Raw genomic sequence first — 16067 nt, forward strand, 5'->3', positions numbered from 1 at the left:
GAGCACTGCTACGCTGAAAACTCTGAGCCACCATTAGTTACTAAGAGAACACCAGGTCGGTTGTCTGCAAAGCTACTTTCTGTCCTCAGGGAGCCTACTTTTGAGATGCTCTCTCAGCCTAAAGTGGGGAGGTCTAAAAAACAGGCCAAACTAGCGAAACTAGGGAGATTAGCATAGAAATAAAACACGCTAGATTTCTAAAAAGGAAATAAATGTTCTTTTTAGAGTTAAATCTGGAAGGCAACGAGCGAGAAGGGGAAATTAATAAACAGTTAAGCAGGAGGCTAGCCTTAAAGCTGAACCTACCTCCAATGACAGGCTCAGCTGCATGCAGCTGGGAAATGTAAGTGTAAATGTAAATGTAAACGAGTTAGGTTCCAAGCGCTCTGAAAATAGGGTACGTGATACAATACAGAGAAACGGACAAGACGGATGAGTGGAATTCTGTTTATTGCAATGATCTGTACAGAAGAGAACACTTAAATTCTAAGATGATTAGCCAGGCTGATCTGACTGTCAAGGTAAACTTACACTAGTGAATGAAACATTCCTGGGCACTGCGACAAACTAGCATGGGAACGGTGCGCATCTATGCTAGTAAATTCTCGTAGCTTACACAACAGGGTGGCTGCACACAAACTGCTTATTGGAACTAGTTCCTGAGGATGTTTTAACTCCCAAACCATGGCCAGAAATTATTCGGGAGAGTGCTAGCTGGCAAGGGCTGAAATCATGTCAAAGAAGGTATTACTGTTTATTAGTATGAACGATTGCGTTCCTGTTTCCAGTACTGTTTAGTTTACCAGCATAGGTACTGCCTTAGCATCCCAGAATCTCTGCTTTTAGGATACACAGAATCACTTCACAGTTTATTTAAGAAGATGGAAATTAGGATAAATTAAACTTCCTCGTTATGAGAGAGAGAGAGAGAGAGAGAGAGAGGATCAAGCTCATTTTTCCCGGAGCAATGGTTTTTACTTAGAAACGGAGACAATCTGCTTTCCAATATTGCCTCCTTTCATCATGGACTGGAAAGCATCTTCAAGAGAAATAGAGATGTAAGTTAGTGCCAAGCAAAAAGCGCCAAGTAACTTCTTTTTTTTTTTTTAATTTTAAAGTATTTTAGAAGCAAAAATATTAAACAGTTCCTGAAAAAGGGGATATCATGTTTGGGACCTAAGCGTTTGTAGCCTTCATGACATGCTAAGTTCAGAAGAAGAAAAAGTTAGTCTGTAAGAAACTGCTAAGGGCAGTTTCGTACAATAATTTAAAAATTTGATTTGTAAGCACCTACTTGTAAGCCCTGTACCAGGTAACGATTGCATTTGCTGCTTTTGTGGTTTACTATACAAACATGCAACACAAAGGCAAGGCATGATTTGAGAGCCCACGCATGCTGTGGGCTTCACAAATCTCTGTGGAAGGAAAAGGCTTATAAATAGCCTGCTCTGTGCAATAAACGTGAAAAGCTGATGCAAAAGAATAACTCTCCGAATAAACAAAGTATGAAATATGGCTGCTATACTTGATCAAATTCCTTCAAGATACATATGCACGCCAGGAAGTAGCAACACTTAGAAATACACTTAAGCCTCTAAGATTTAGCCACTGTTTTAAATTCTACCGTCTTATAAAACAAAAGGCTAAATGGGCTAAATCATACTGTTGCCTGTTACGTGAAAGGGAGGCATTCTCAGAGCACATCACCTAGCATTGCAACGCCTAGTGAAATATATTCACCTACTTTTCATTTTATTATAATATCAAAGGTACGCTGGTGATAGAAGAGGAAGTCGGCCTCTACTGATGCTATATTTAATCAAATTATCCTTAGAAAACGGAAAAAATCTTAAGGAAATGGTGTGACATCTTACCACCAATGTTTCCCAGGCCTTCTACCACAGTCTCTCTGACCTGTTAATACAAGCAAGTCCTGTTAGTTTTCTTCAAGCAAGATTAACATTTCTCAGAAAGGTTTCTCCTTGCCACAGAAATTACCACAATCTAAAAAAAAAAAATCTCTTGCCATAACAGGCAGTGCTCTGTTTGGGCCAGTTCTTTCATCAAGACTCAATTCTTTCTGGTAAACCAAAGGCAACGTAATCCTTCTGTCGTACTGGCACATTATTGCATCAACCAAAACGTCATATCTGGGGATGCAAAGGAGAAGGTGAAGTCCCAGGAAAACTAACCAATCACCTGAAGAACCGTAAGCATTAGGCAGACCTCACAGGGAAGGGGTGGATGCAAAGCATCTACCCATCACAAAGTAATAAATGATGATTAGAAAGCTTGAAACCAAATTTCAGACCAGATCCCCAAAAGCTTCAGGACACCACCTAATCAGGTATACAAAAGTAAATGTTTTCGAGGGTCTCATCCCTTAAATAAAAAAGGGCTTGCACCCTGTGTTGAAAGAAAGAATTCAGAGATCACAGCAGCATGCACTTACAAAAGCCTGTCATACTACAGTCACACTATCCTCAGCACGTATTTTCTAAAACAGTACTATCACAATACGCTTTCAAGGACGCTTAGACACTCTTAAGAAATTCTCTGTTCAATGCAGAGGCATGGTAAGAGAGCCAGGGGCAAAGAAATTGGACCTCCTGTAGTCAGTCCACAATCTGAGGAGGTAACATCAAAGACCAGAGGTTAGATGTCAAAGTTCCTACCTTCAGTTTACCTTCTTTGATCCACTGACAGAGTTGTAAAATACTAGCTTCTTGCTTGTCCATATAGTTCAACACCAAGAATCTTTCCCTGTGAAAGAAAAGAATGAGCATTGCTTTAAGAAAGGTTGGTATAGTATTTTGAAATCTTAGCAAATCTTTTCAGGAAAAATAAAACATTCATGAGCGCAGAGTTTTGCAACCTTGTTGAGACAGCTTGGTGCAGCAGGAGTTTGAGATTAAATAACATGGATCTTAGTAAAGTAATTCTGCCTGTTTCAAGTATCAGAGAGAAGAGTAATAACAATCAAGTAGTACTGCCAGAGGAATAAGCAAAGCACCAGGGACAAAAAAGAATTTTGATTAGAGGGGCTCAAATCCATGCAGAAAATCAGAAGTCTCCCCAACTTTCTGAAATGCGCTGAATGGAAAATCCCTGAAGATTTTGTTTCTAATCACTGCCTTAACTTTACCCCAACCTTAATGGGAGATTCACCGATTCCCAGAGCCATGAAAAAAATCCTTAGTCATTATTAAAGAGTATGTCAGAAAGTCCAGCACTAAATCAAACAGACAAAGCATTGTATCAGAGAACTATAATCATGAATAACACTATGCTGTCTTCCACATATCAGAGTCATAAGATCATGTAAGGAATTTATCCGGAACCTGGTTGCAAGTGCTGTAGGAGAAAAGTACCTTGTGATATTCCTTTCTTTCTGTATTTTTTCTACCTCAGGAGGCAGCGGAGTAGGATAAGGCACATCTTTGTTATACTGAGAAATCTGTCCGCACAGGACTATATGGCTGTTCTCATTCATCTGTTTGAGACGGCACAAAGTAAGAGAAATAACCTTTCTTGGTTTCAGAAACCACAACGTTTTACAGAGATGCATTAGAATATATTGCAAAACTTTCACACAGGTATCCTTATTCAATTTCTATCCAGAAAAGTAGGAGAAAGAGTAGGAGGATTGTGTGCAGTCCCATTTAACCTGTGAGAAAATGAAATAGATAAACGCAAGGTGCTAGTGGAAAAATAAATGCTATGCAGCATAGGTATCATTTCATAAGGCACAAAAAGGGTGTTCTTAACACTATAAGGAATTGTTATTTTTCTGAATGCGTTTTTTTTTTTTTTCTTTTCAGGAGGAAAGGATGGAATGGGACAAAGGCTGTGTGCACATAACTGTCAGTGCGCTATAGGGGCAGAAATGAATGTCCGTGATTTGGAGCTCCCAAAGACGGCATTGCCACCAAAGCCTCCCTATCATGAGACAGAAACTATACTTTCATGTTAAACAGCCAAGGGGACTGGTAAAGAGCCTTTCTGGAGGCCCAGCAGGGCTGCTCTCTTCTGGAGCCAGAAAACCAAAGCTGACACACCACAAGATTACTACCCTGACCAACAAGATTTTTAGAACATTACCCCAAGGCTGCTGGCCAAAGAAGCAAGAGAGCAGAAGCAGAAACTGTGTTTCTACTTCTAGACTGCCACGCTAGTCCAGACAACAGACCCTAATTTCAAATAGTTGGGACTAATTTTCCTCAGAACCCACATCAGCCCACCCAGATCAGATCCACGGAAGTGGAAAGTCTGTTCTGCTGCGCTGCAAGCTGGTCTCAGTATGAATTTAGTCCAAGCTGGGCAGGAACACGTTGGAGAATGATGAGAATACATCTGACAGCTGGTATAATCACCTGACTTATAACTGCATTACTGATGTCTCCCCCAACGTTGTCAAAGTAAACATCCACACCATCCGGGCAGAGTTCACGTAGCTCCTCTGCCACGTTCCCCTTCTTGTAATTGATAGCCGCATCAAACCCCATTTCTGAGACCAAAATGGAGCACTTCTCATCCGTGCCAGCAATGCCCACCACTCTAGCGCAGCCCTCCAGGCGGCCAATCTGCAGGAACACAGTTTGGGGGGGAGGGGGAAATAGAATTTAGATCATTCATCTGCCCAGGCACAAAGGTACCAGAGGGAAAAAGGGCGACATTAAAGGGTCCTACAGTTATCCCCCATCCTACTGACTAAGCTCCAGATTCCCTCCGCACACACAGGCAGAGGGGCAGATAACCATCGGGAATCTGCTGTCTTTCCAAGCTCACTGACTGCAGGAGTTTTAGTCTGTAGAATTACCAATGACTGGCAGTGCTGGAGATCTATAGATTTTATGTACAGGTTTTATACTGGATAAAGTCACCCTCTGCCAAGTTCCATAACATAGTCAATAAAGGCCAGAAAGACTGGACAACAACCGATTTAAATACATGCTTTTTAGATTTGCTTACACAACGTTGCTTCACAGTTCTTCTTTATCGGCAGGTCTTAAGCTTGCTCGCTACCTGTTGTGTTTGGATGTATACATGTACATATAGATTTATACACACACGTACTTACCCCTACCTTGTTCTGCAAAGCTGAGGAGGGTAAACAAAAATACAATTTACTAAAAAGGCTGCAACTCTCAAAATACAAAGAACGTAACGGAAACCAACACAAAGAAGCGTTCTCTATGATTTTTACTGACCATGTTCTAATATAGAAAACAATAAAAGTTGCCATTCAACTCAAAGACTGCATCAAATGGCAGACTAATACGTAGTTATACAGGAAATCCATGTATTTATAACCATCTACTTTACTTATGCTAGCGACAAGTAGTCACCACCTTGGACAGCTTTCTCCTACCCCGCTTTCACAAAACTTCTAAAACTTTCACTTCTAAAAACTCTCTCAGTGAGACTCTGAGTCAAATCTCTGAACGTGGCCCCTCCCATGAAGTCATACCTGCTTATGTTTATAACGATCTTATCTGTATGCCTACTAATCAGCATGTTTCAGAAAACAAACTTAGTAACACAGCGACCTTTGTACCTCTTAAGCCTACTTACCTGACCAGCCAAAGAACCACAGGCACCAGCTGCCCCGCTCACCACCATTGTCTGGTTTGCGCCTGCAGTCACGTGTCCTTTCTCTCTTATGCCTAATAAGGCAGTCAGGCCTGTAATACCAGCCGCCCCAAGAAAGTAGGAAAGGCGTCCATCTACAAGTTCTGGAACAAGCTACAAAACAAAAACAGGTGTTGCTGTTCACTTCTTTTGACGTTGCGGTGTTGCTGCTTATCATTTGGTTGCCTGACAATATAAGACTAACTCAGGATCTTTACGAGACAAGGTGCAAGCCACTCAGGACTAGCTAGCTTTACACTACTTCTACCTTAAGAACAAACCTATGCTACATGAAACAGAGATGATACTTCTACAGTGTTTAAAAAGTCTGTAAACAAGGGCGCTCTCAAGAACTAAAATTATGGACGTGTCAACACGGTTGAGAGAGAAGACAATTCCAACAAAGCTGAACTATCTCTGGGCTAGCTTAAAGGATAAAACAGCACCGCTAGCAAACATCGGGATTGTGGATCAGTTGTACAGACAGTCCTAAAGCAAGACATCTCTTGAAAGCTGTACAGCCTCAAACTACAGTGATTTTCTGTGTTACATGAGGACGATCAACACAGCATACCTAATGGACTATGTACTGTTACCTCTCCTCAGAAACACTCCATGTTGCTTACCCTTTCTTTTGTGGGTGGAAATTCTCAAGCACAGACTTTCACTCACATGTGCTTTCTGATTTAAACATAGCTAAAGCATTTTATGTCTTATGACTACACTCCTATGGATCAGGAGTTCTATCTAGAATCAGGATGATTGAGAGAAAGATAGGAACGGAGGCAGCTTGAGGGAAATCTACCCAAAATTTAACTAGTGGAGTAACACTGCCATGTCTGGTGACCAGCAAAAGCATCCATGTTTCTCTTTGGTAAAAATACATAGGGAGAAATTGATCCATATTTCACCACACGTGGGTTGATGTGCCTGTTGAGAACTGTTTGCTTCAATAGTGCTGATTTGGTTTTGACTAAGAAATAGTATTAGCTAGCGTTAGCTGCATTTATAAAAAATAGAGTGAGGAAAAGAAAACAGTGACAATCTGGGCTTTGCGGGGGTTGCATGTACATTACCTTTTGCAGCAAGCCTCCATCTAGAATGGCCACTGTCTGCCAGGGCCAATTGAAGGAAGTTACAAAATCTCCTTTAGCAAACTTATTATGCTTGCTCTCCTCCACAACCCCAATGCCCCCACCATCAGCAACTTCAGACAGGTGCCAGGGCTGGAGGTAATCTGTGCCTGTATCTTCATTCATTCGGCAGCGCTGAAAGACAAGGCTTTAATAAGAATCTCTTGTGGAACACGTGGTTTGTTTATAAGTTCAAGTAAAGTTTGAGATGAGATCTGTTTGAAACATCAAACACAGACAACGACTCAAAAATCTGTCACTAAGCACTAAATATTCTTTTTCTTTTCTTAGATCTCTCTTGCCCCGCTCATTCACTCCATACAAAGGGAGGATAACTCTTCTCTCCTTCAGCAGTGTTACCAAAGCCAACACATTCAACAGACGCTGCCTCAAAAGTCAGACCTGTAACCACAGAAGTCGTCCAAGAGAAATCTACTTTCCTGAAATCAAGACTACTTCTTTCTTTCCATCCACATCTATGCACAGAACGAGCGATCATCATTCTCTTTGCAGCAAACTTCTATGTACTTCAGACTTCTATGTCTGTGTGCAGATTGGTCTGTCTAGTTCTCCTCCGATCTTCAGTTCCACTTCAATCCACAGCTTCCCCAACCACACAACTTTCATAGTGCTGGTGCTGGTGATAGCTTCATTCACTAGTCCTCTCTGGTTTTCCATTCTTTATAAAGCATTTACACTTTTTTGTTCTTCCACCTCCCACTCAGGGAGAAAACCTCCCCTTCATACCTAACCAAAACTAGTAATAACTATGTAACATCTAACCTGAAACATTTCTGTGTTTGGGTCTGGAGAGCCTTTGCCTGATCATGCCTTCCTCCTGCTTCACCCCCAAATATTCTTCCTCCTCTACCCTCACTCTCCTCAAAGAGATACACTTCCTTCCATGGCAAAAAAGTAAAAAGTGTACATCAAAAAAGGCAAAGTTCAAATTAAGATGATAAAAAATACTTCGTAACGGTACCAGCGCTCACAGTCTCCTCCTGGCCCAATAAAGCCATATTCGTATACAGATACGTGTGTGTGTGTGTCTGTGTGTGTGTGTCTGTGTCTGTGTTTATGTATATATACACACATATACACACATACAGAGACACTCTTTTTAAAGGGATTCTCCCAGCTTAGCGCTAAGTCCATCACCTACCATGTAAGGATCCACAGAGAGATACAGGGTTCTAACACGGACTTGTCCCTCTTGGATTGTATCCGGTATTGTACTTTGCTCCAGGCGGAAGTTTTCAGCCACTGGTACTCCAGTCTTACCTAGAATTAGTTTAAAGTGAAACAAATCAATCAATCAATATAGAGCTTCCTTAACAAAAAAGGGGAAAAAAAGAACTACTTCCATTCTCAAAGAATACTTTTATATAAGCAATTTTCTGAAAAGCCCCTAACTTTCAAAACTAACTAATCCTCCATTGGGATTTCTTCTCTCACATAACAAAAGCCCCAGGCACTATTTTGCCAGTAGCAAATCACCATAAACTCTGACCAGGCGGGTTCTGAACTCCCACCCCTCACAGTCTCTTTTGATCCAGTGAGATCAATGGGGGAATAGAGACTATGGCCACAGTGCACGGATATGTAGATAGCCCTCACTGCAAGAGCATCCCTTCAAGGCTATAAACAGACATGCTTAAATTAAAGCATCCGAGAAACGGCTAGAATCTTGTGCAAAGAGTCCCAGAATGGGAGGCTCCATCCTCAGGTTGTGTGCCACAAGCAAATCAGTCACACCCGACCCCTGGAACCACTGGCACTAAAAGAAGGGAGCCAGATAGCTGCGTATCTTTTAAGCCAGAGTGACTAGGCAACTACAGAAGGCTACTGCTGTACATTTTTATTTGCTTTAGAAAAGGCTTATCTGCAAGTTACCCAACAGCTTTTACCTTGCAGAACTCCTTTTGCCCTGAGCTGGATTAAAAAAAATAAAAAATAAAAAAAAAATCCAACGCCTGTATCTGGTGCTTCCTACAGCAAACAACGGATAAACTCACTATTCCAAAAACTGTGCTGACATCCCTAACAAAGCAAGTGTGTGAGCAAGGAAGGAAACAAAATCCTCAAAAGTGGAAATTTCCCAACCACTTTGAATCATGTGAGCAAGAAAAGATTCAATATTTACTAAAAGGAAACAAAAAAAGAAGAGCAGCAAAATACTTTATTTTAGTCATCTCTCAAAAGCAAATGCCAAAAGAACAAATGCCAAAAGAACAACTAAAAAGCAACGCTTGATAACGTTGCTTCACTTAGGGACTTAAAATATCATCTATTACACATGCACCCTTTTTTCCTCACCCATGCGTTTAGAAGTCTGCATATGCAGGCTGAATAGATACAACTCCCAGTAAACTCTGCTTGCTTATCGCTGCACGCAACGTTAATTAGCTCATTCATGTCTTAAGCGAGTTTCTGTCTTGAACCTCACCATTTTGGATCATCACGCAACCATAACAAACACATTGCTCCTTTATTGGAGAGAAATACATACCAGGGCGTGAGTTCAGCACAACTCTTTCTATAATCATCACTGCTGTTGCAGCAGTTTTACACTGGGCCCCTAAAAAGAAAACACTGTTTGAAGAACTGAGGCACACAAAATTGCTTGAGAAGGAACACGGGCCAAAGCGCTCAGTAACTGAGAAACGAGGGAGGGACAAGGAACGGGGACATTTCAACACCACTTACAAATCCAATGGGAAACACAATATCCACGCTGTCTCCTAAACAACGACAACAGACAGCGGCAACATCTCCTGCCTCAAAGCGGTGAGTGCTGCCCGGTACTACAGGCTGCTCCCCAACTACTCGGTTGGCATGCGTGGCAGCCGCAAGCTCATTGCAAAGCCCAGTGGGACAGTACTAAAAAAACTACTAACAAACGTGGACAAACACAAATAGGTCGTCCCAAATGAACTACGCTTGTTCTTAGAGAGAACTGCAGACCTCGTCCCGCTACACGTGTGAGGCAAGTGAAACCTCGTCCTTAATAACAAGCAGATATGCTTCCAGAGAGCCAGAATTTCACCTGTTCCTTCCGACGCCTGGCAAAGCCCATGTTTTGCCGATCGCTCTCTCTGCCAAAGGGCACAGCGGGTTAACAACATTTTTGCTCTATTGCTGCTGGATTCATTTGGCATGGATTGATAGCCTGCCAAAACCACTGCTAAGCTGAATCCACAGACTCACACCACTGGCGACTTAAAAAGAAAAGAGTGGGCTTCACCAACTTTAGCACTCACGCCCAAGAATCGTACAAAACGACCTCTAATGAAAAATACATAAGCACACATGGGAATAAAGCATCTCCCGGTTTACCTTGTTAAAGCTCTTCTTTTATGCAACGTCACGGTAGCGTCTTCTGGAAGGACTGAAAAACAAAATGATCTCTGCAAACATCACTCATGCAACTTCATTCATATCCATAATCCCACTGAGCTCATTTTCAAGTAGCGAGAGCCAAAAAATAGACTTTGAAAAGAAGCTTAATATTAAAGTATACTGCTTTCAGAATTAAAATCTTTGGTTTACGTTTAAGTAAGTCTTTACAGTGTTGGCAACCCAAAGTCAACTAGAATTGTATTGATACATAGAAACAAGAAAGTAAAATTGCTTGGTCGACTTTCATTAGCAGGGCTTAATTAGGTGAGAAAGAAAAAAAAAAAGACAAAGAAAGAAAGAAGGGAAGAAAGGAAGAAAATGCTACAAAATATTCAACCAGTATTTTAAAATAAGCTCCATTGCTTTAAGGTCTTTTTTTTGTGTAAGTGCCACCAGTATTAACAAAATAAGTAAAGTATCGGGGGGTGCTATCCTGACTTCTACGCAAATTAGCCCCATAAGAAGGAAAACAGGTAGGAAGATAGACTCATCTCCCTTCCTCTCTCTAAAGGTTGTTAAATTAGCACGGCTGGATGCTCAGCCCCAGCAGGGGATCACCATGCTCTCCGCAGGAGACGATGACCACCCGTCACTGGGCCATAGGAAACAATTTGGTTTGTTTTCCTACACTGACCGGGGAGAACACTCTGCTCCTGCCTACACATTTAATTTTGCCTTCACTGCTGGAAGACCTTGAGGCAGCTTTGCATGTGTAAGTCAGGGGCAATCCATTAGGAGGCACGCACGCATACCGGTATGCAGGTATACGACAGGAGACTGTTGTTGAAGATGCTTTCACATGACATAAGAGATAACGGCAGGCAGCAAGGTAAAAAGGCCCTCTCCATGAAAAGAAGAACTAAACAAGTCTTCCCATTAGTAGTACGTCCTCTTCTGAGAAATGGTCTGATCCAGAGATGAGGAAGACTTAGGTCACCATTTGATCTGTTTTCCCAAAACATTTCCCCTTGAATTCCAGCTCTTTAAAGGAGGACTGGAAATCTGCGCCTTTGCAACCAAGAGAGGCCAGAGTGATTAATGGGGCACGAACCTGATTTTACAGAGGGCAAATCATGATCTCACATGCTTTCAGGGCTAATACAAAATAAGAGTGTTCTTATTACTAGTCCCAGCTGAGTGCCATCAATAACCAGTCTCCACAAGAACCAAATACATTAGAAAATGAAACATGACAGCTGGTGTCTTTGCCATAATGTCTGTTTTGCTCACAAGAATAGTAAGCTCGAGTCCAGTGAAACAGACGAGCTTAGAAGGGGTACATCACCACCCGTGGCTTATCCTAAGTCTTTACTCTTTGAATAGCGCAAAACACAGAACTTACTGTTTGTACGGTCACAGTGCTCATGAGACCACCAAAAACTACAGCTCGGAGAGCTAAACATAATAAAAAAGGGGTGTTCAGACACAATGGGCGCATCCCTGGCCTTCCCCCCTCTGCCAAAACCCACACCTGCCACAAAACAAAAAATCAAGGCACATAAAGGCTTCACATTTGACTTTTTCAGGTTTGCACTTGAATAGCCGCTTATTAGGCTACAACTACGCAAGGGAGAAGGGGCTTTTACAATATTTCCACACCACATGCTGCAAACTTCCAATGAAACAACATAGTCCATACCAAAAGCAAAAACCAGCCAACCAACCCACCCCAAACTAGTTACTAGTTACAGTTTAACAACATACATTACAACTCACTTCATAGGTAACACGTGTTACTACTGTTCAGCATGTACCGGAAGCATTGAAAATACAGGAGTTAAAGAGAGAAATAAAAATCCATTCTTATACCCACACAGTTGATACAATCGCTGCAGAAGATATAGGCATGTAATATCCTAAGAAGATGATAAACTTTGGCAAGCCTTGGTTCAGCATCCTCTTCCGCTACAGATCTCCTATGTGACCTCGGGCACGTCACTTTGCACACTTTTGGTAAAATATTTTTCCAAACAAAAGTCCAGCTTCCAAGAGGCCAAGTCTATGCTCACATTGGCCTCTCTCTGGCTTTATGAACGTCAGCTTGCACATTTTGACGTTCCACACCCTTCCTGAGTGAACGCGAGCGTAAACGGTTGAAGTTCGAATTGTTGAACAGCTGAATCCTCTTCAAGGAGCTTGCCTGACGCTTGTCGTCCTCAGAGCAACCGCCTCAGCAGCTGAGAAGCTGTGCTAATCAGTGAGCGTTCCATAAACTGCCAGACGTACCTCGTGCAATTTGAAAGGACACCCATACTCTCATAAATAATTTGCTCACATGTAGGACTTGCGTTAAGTTCACAGCCATTAATGAAATTGCTCTGTGCAGAAATAAGGAGCTAGGAATGCACTGAATATAAACCAACAGTGATCTGACAGCTCACATGAAACCTCAGCAAATCATTCCTTTAGACACTATTTAATATTCAGTAGCAATCATGTCAGTAATAGTCACCCATGGTACTAAGGGTTTTGACCTGCTCTTTATAAGCTAGATTAGGCAGAATCGCTGTACAGTTCATTCATTATAGAAAGTCCACTGTCAAGGCTGCAGGACTGGCAATGTGAGGAGAATGGAAATTGAGAAAGGAACTTAACATTTTCAGTTGCATAAGTCTTCCCTCCAGTGCTCCCCTAAGAAGCTCTGCGTTTGATGAATGTTAATGAAGTGGCAAATTCCAGCCTCCAGAAATTAGGAAAAGACAGAATCTAAAACGTCTGCGTCATCAAGGAAGAAAAATGCATGCCATAAGAAAAAGAAGAACTTTCATGAACTGAACTAATGAATACAGTTTTCCCTCAAGTTTCGCGTTTCATCATTCATTGATTTCTCTGGCGCAACTGAAGTCCCACCCATAGTGTTTTCTCTGACATCCAGTACGAGGTGAGGTCAGGCTGCACAAGGTGAGGTCAGGCTGCACCTCCCCTCAAGAAAGGAACAGCTGAAGAAGGAAGAACAGTAGCAGCAGGATCTTGATGCAGCCTTTTCTTCCCCCCTCCCCCCCGATACTCCCACAAATCTGGTGTCTTTGAGCTTTCTGTTACGTTTGACTGACATATAGATCAGAACTTCCAGTAGCAATACAGACTTGCATCTGCATGTGCTAGGACAGTATAAACTTTGGCTTTTTCAGATCCACTGTCAAAAGCGCCATAAGATACGATCGCTTTAGGCTTTTTCCTAGTGTTTTTTGAATTGCATTGTGTTGGAATTGCTGACAAATTCTTTAAAAATACCAACGCACAAGGCCTACTTCTTCCGAGCAGAATTTCAGGTCAGGAACGGACACCAGAGCGCAGACTGCTCCCAGGCTGCAAAAATACTGCCTGTTTTTTTTTTCCTGAGAGGAAGTCTGTGAGATAGCATGCTGGCTCCCACCGGGGAGCAATTCCAGAGAGCGCGTTGATTACTCCCCTTCCTAGATGGGACCAAAGACCAAGCTAGAGATCACTACTGTCAAAGGTCCCTGCAGGCCTGTACGTGATTCAGAACAGGAGCTTCAGAAAGTGCAGCGGGAATAACGCAGAAGAGAGAAACGGAGCAGCGAGAAGCAGCCAGGGATGTTCAGTTTTGGGGTGCTAGGCAGCCGCCCTTACGGGGTGCCCACGATGAAGCCCAGAGGAAGGCATCCTTCCCCCCTGCCTGGGCCACGGTGGGGTCCGCGGGCTCAGCAAAGCCAGGGTCACGCCCCGGTTTTGGAGGTCGACTAACCCCCAACGCCTCTTCCGCCCCCAAGACAGGGGGCAGCGGCCCCCGCCGCCGCGGGCAGGCGCAGCGGCCGGCCGGCCGGCGCCACGGGGGGCCCAGCCCCGCGACGCCGCCCGGCACCCGCGCCCGCGGGGCGCAGCCGAAGCCCTCCCGGGCGCAGCGAGGCCGCAGGCTCGCCCCAGCCGCTGCCCCCGAGGCCCCGCTGCGGCCGGCGCTCTGCCCGCGCCGGCGCGGAGGCCCCGCGGCGACCGTTGCAGCCCGAGCCCCCGCGCGCGCCGCCCCCGCTGACGTCACTGAGCGCGCCCGCCGCCAGGCGCGCCCACCCACCCACCTCGGATCGCCCCTCCAGCACGCTCGCTGTGTCGGAAGCGGACTGCCGCCCCCCCCGGCCCCCCGCCGGCTCCCTCCTGCGCATGCGCAGGCCGCACCCGTGCCGACGGCCGGGAGGTCGGGCAGCGCGGGGGCGTCTTTGGCGGCGGCCGGCGGGGGAGGGCGGGTGTGAGGGGCCGCCGCGAGGAGGCGCCGCCGCCGCCGCTGCTGTTTCGGCCTCCTGCCCGAAACGGGCGCAGCGTTTCGGTGCCCTGTCGGGGGACCGGGGCCGGCACCAGGAGGAGCTAACTAACAAGAAGCAGGACAAGAAACACAAGGAACTAGGAAAAAGTTAAGGAAAAGGGGAAAAAAAAAAAGAGAGAGAGAAGGTAAGAAAGCAGAAGGGAAGAAAATGGAGCGTAGGAAAGCCAACAGCTACTGCTTCAAGGCCCGAAGGCAGACGAGCTGGAAAAGGGAGTACATGCAACTTTTTACCACAGATGAACAAGCAGAAGATTGGCTTAAAGAAGAAACAAATTTGATCTCTTTGTCCAATGCTGCTTAACTATTATTAGCATTTGCAACAAGAAATGCTTACTTACAAAGATTGCATAGCTCAACTTCTAATACCTTATCACGGGCACGTCCCTTATGCTCTGAATTCAAAATTGCCCTCTTAATTAAGATCTTTCTTACACCACCTCTGTAAGGCGAGGCCTCGGGAACAAACGCTGCTCTCTCTGCTGTCCATGACAATCAACTACATCAAAAGTGTCATGGATCTTTGTCACCAGGCATCGGTCACTTTTTGTTAAATGAGATCTCTCGGAGAGCCCTACACGCTTGCTCTAGAGTCACAGTGTTACCGTAATTAAGAAAGCAAGGCCAGCTGAAAAATGATCTGGGTGTGTATTAATACCTTTTTTTAAAACCGTAGGCACTTGGTTGAAACCATTTCCTCCCTTTGGTTTTCATTTATTCCAAAGAAGTAACATGAGCCAGGATTCACAAAGTGCTGCTGTGAGACTCTGGATTCAGGGTACCAGGCTGAGGTTTACTTTGTGGCTGTCTTTTTTTTTCCCCATAGCCACTTGACCAATGCTGGTAGGACCTATATCCCCCTCTGCAGCTTAGCAAAGCACACGAATGCTGCAGCAGTCCAGCTGCCTTTACGGCATGAAGGATCAATATCTCAGCATGAGCTCATACTGGAGCACCTCTCACATCATCACCCTCTAAGAGGCTTATGACTGTAAGTCCTAAGTGTGGATTACTAAGCAATTGCCCTGAAAAACGATAGTCCTGGGAATTCTTTTTATCGTATTTTCTTTCAGTTGTGAAAAGTAGCTTCGTAGAGGACTGTCATTCCTGGGAGGTGTGTCAACTCGCTGTGCCGGGTACGAGCTCGCTCTAGAAACAGCTCTTCAGCAAACCCCGCTCACAAGTACAAAAGTTGTACTCTGGACAAGCAAATGCCACTCTGGAAACATAAATCCGTCAGGACTTGACTACAGCATAATTATGCCTTCATCCACTACATCTAAAGGGAAAACAACATTTTCACGCCTTTTCAGTAGCGGGTATTCTTACAGCATCTGTCTTACATTTGTGTTAGACAAACCAGCCACCGTTCATAGTTGAAGCCTCTTTGGAAATACGCAGAAATTGTAAATCAGTAGGGTGCTCTGGATACTACCACCTTTGGACGCTTGCTTCCCAGCAGTCTGGGATTAAAGTGGAAGAATGATTTTTCAGAATAAAAAAAGGCTTTTCTCTCAAAACTGGTTGTAGAAACTGAAAGAAAACCGATAGACCGGAGGAAACCAAACACAGGGAAAAGTGAGTTGTAGGGCCTTTAAACTCGTGTATGGAAAGAGGTGACTCTTCAA

At 43.9% G+C, this 16067-nt stretch overlaps 1 protein-coding gene across 4 annotated transcripts; it reads right to left on the reverse strand.

The window, feature by feature from the left end:
* Nucleotides 1–433: 433 nt before the first annotated feature.
* On the reverse strand, nucleotides 434–14340 carry LOC104152662 (prostaglandin reductase 2). Of its 4 annotated transcripts, XM_068946054.1 has the most exons (12): nucleotides 14201–14283; nucleotides 11506–11558; nucleotides 10101–10152; nucleotides 9274–9342; nucleotides 7927–8045; nucleotides 6708–6899; nucleotides 5575–5745; nucleotides 4374–4583; nucleotides 3372–3493; nucleotides 2676–2763; nucleotides 1875–1914; nucleotides 434–1039 (listed from the first exon to the last, which is right to left on the reverse strand). In XM_068946054.1, the coding sequence occupies exons 4-12, from the start codon at nucleotides 9308–9310 to the stop codon at nucleotides 975–977; spliced, it is 1044 nt and encodes a 347-aa protein (XP_068802155.1). In that variant the 5' UTR covers nucleotides 9311–9342; nucleotides 10101–10152; nucleotides 11506–11558; nucleotides 14201–14283; the 3' UTR covers nucleotides 434–974. The 4 variants fall into 4 exon arrangements, with proteins under 4 accessions (XP_068802155.1, XP_068802154.1, XP_068802156.1 ...); XM_068946053.1 differs by lacking the exon at nucleotides 11506–11558 and having other exon boundaries at nucleotides 14201–14335; XM_068946055.1 differs by lacking the exons at nucleotides 11506–11558; nucleotides 14201–14283 and adding an exon at nucleotides 11977–13816.
* Nucleotides 14341–16067: the final 1727 nt, after the last annotated feature.

The sequence above is a fragment of the Struthio camelus genome, chromosome 5 (assembly GCF_040807025.1).
Source record: "Struthio camelus isolate bStrCam1 chromosome 5, bStrCam1.hap1, whole genome shotgun sequence".
NCBI classification, from domain to species: Eukaryota; Metazoa; Chordata; class Aves; order Struthioniformes; family Struthionidae; genus Struthio; species Struthio camelus.

Excerpts from the sequence above, each read along its gene's own strand:
- LOC104152662 (XM_068946053.1), bottom strand. The coding sequence starts at position 9,310 with ATGATTATAGAAAGAGTTGTGCTGAACTCACGCCCTG. Across the intron at positions 8,046-9,273 it reads TGTGCTGAACTCACGCCCTG|GTAAGACTGGAGTACCAGTG; the intron begins GTATGTATTTCT and ends AACTAATTCTAG. Across the intron at positions 6,900-7,926 it reads TCTCTGTGGATCCTTACATG|CGCTGCCGAATGAATGAAGA; the intron begins GTAGGTGATGGA and ends CTTGTCTTTCAG.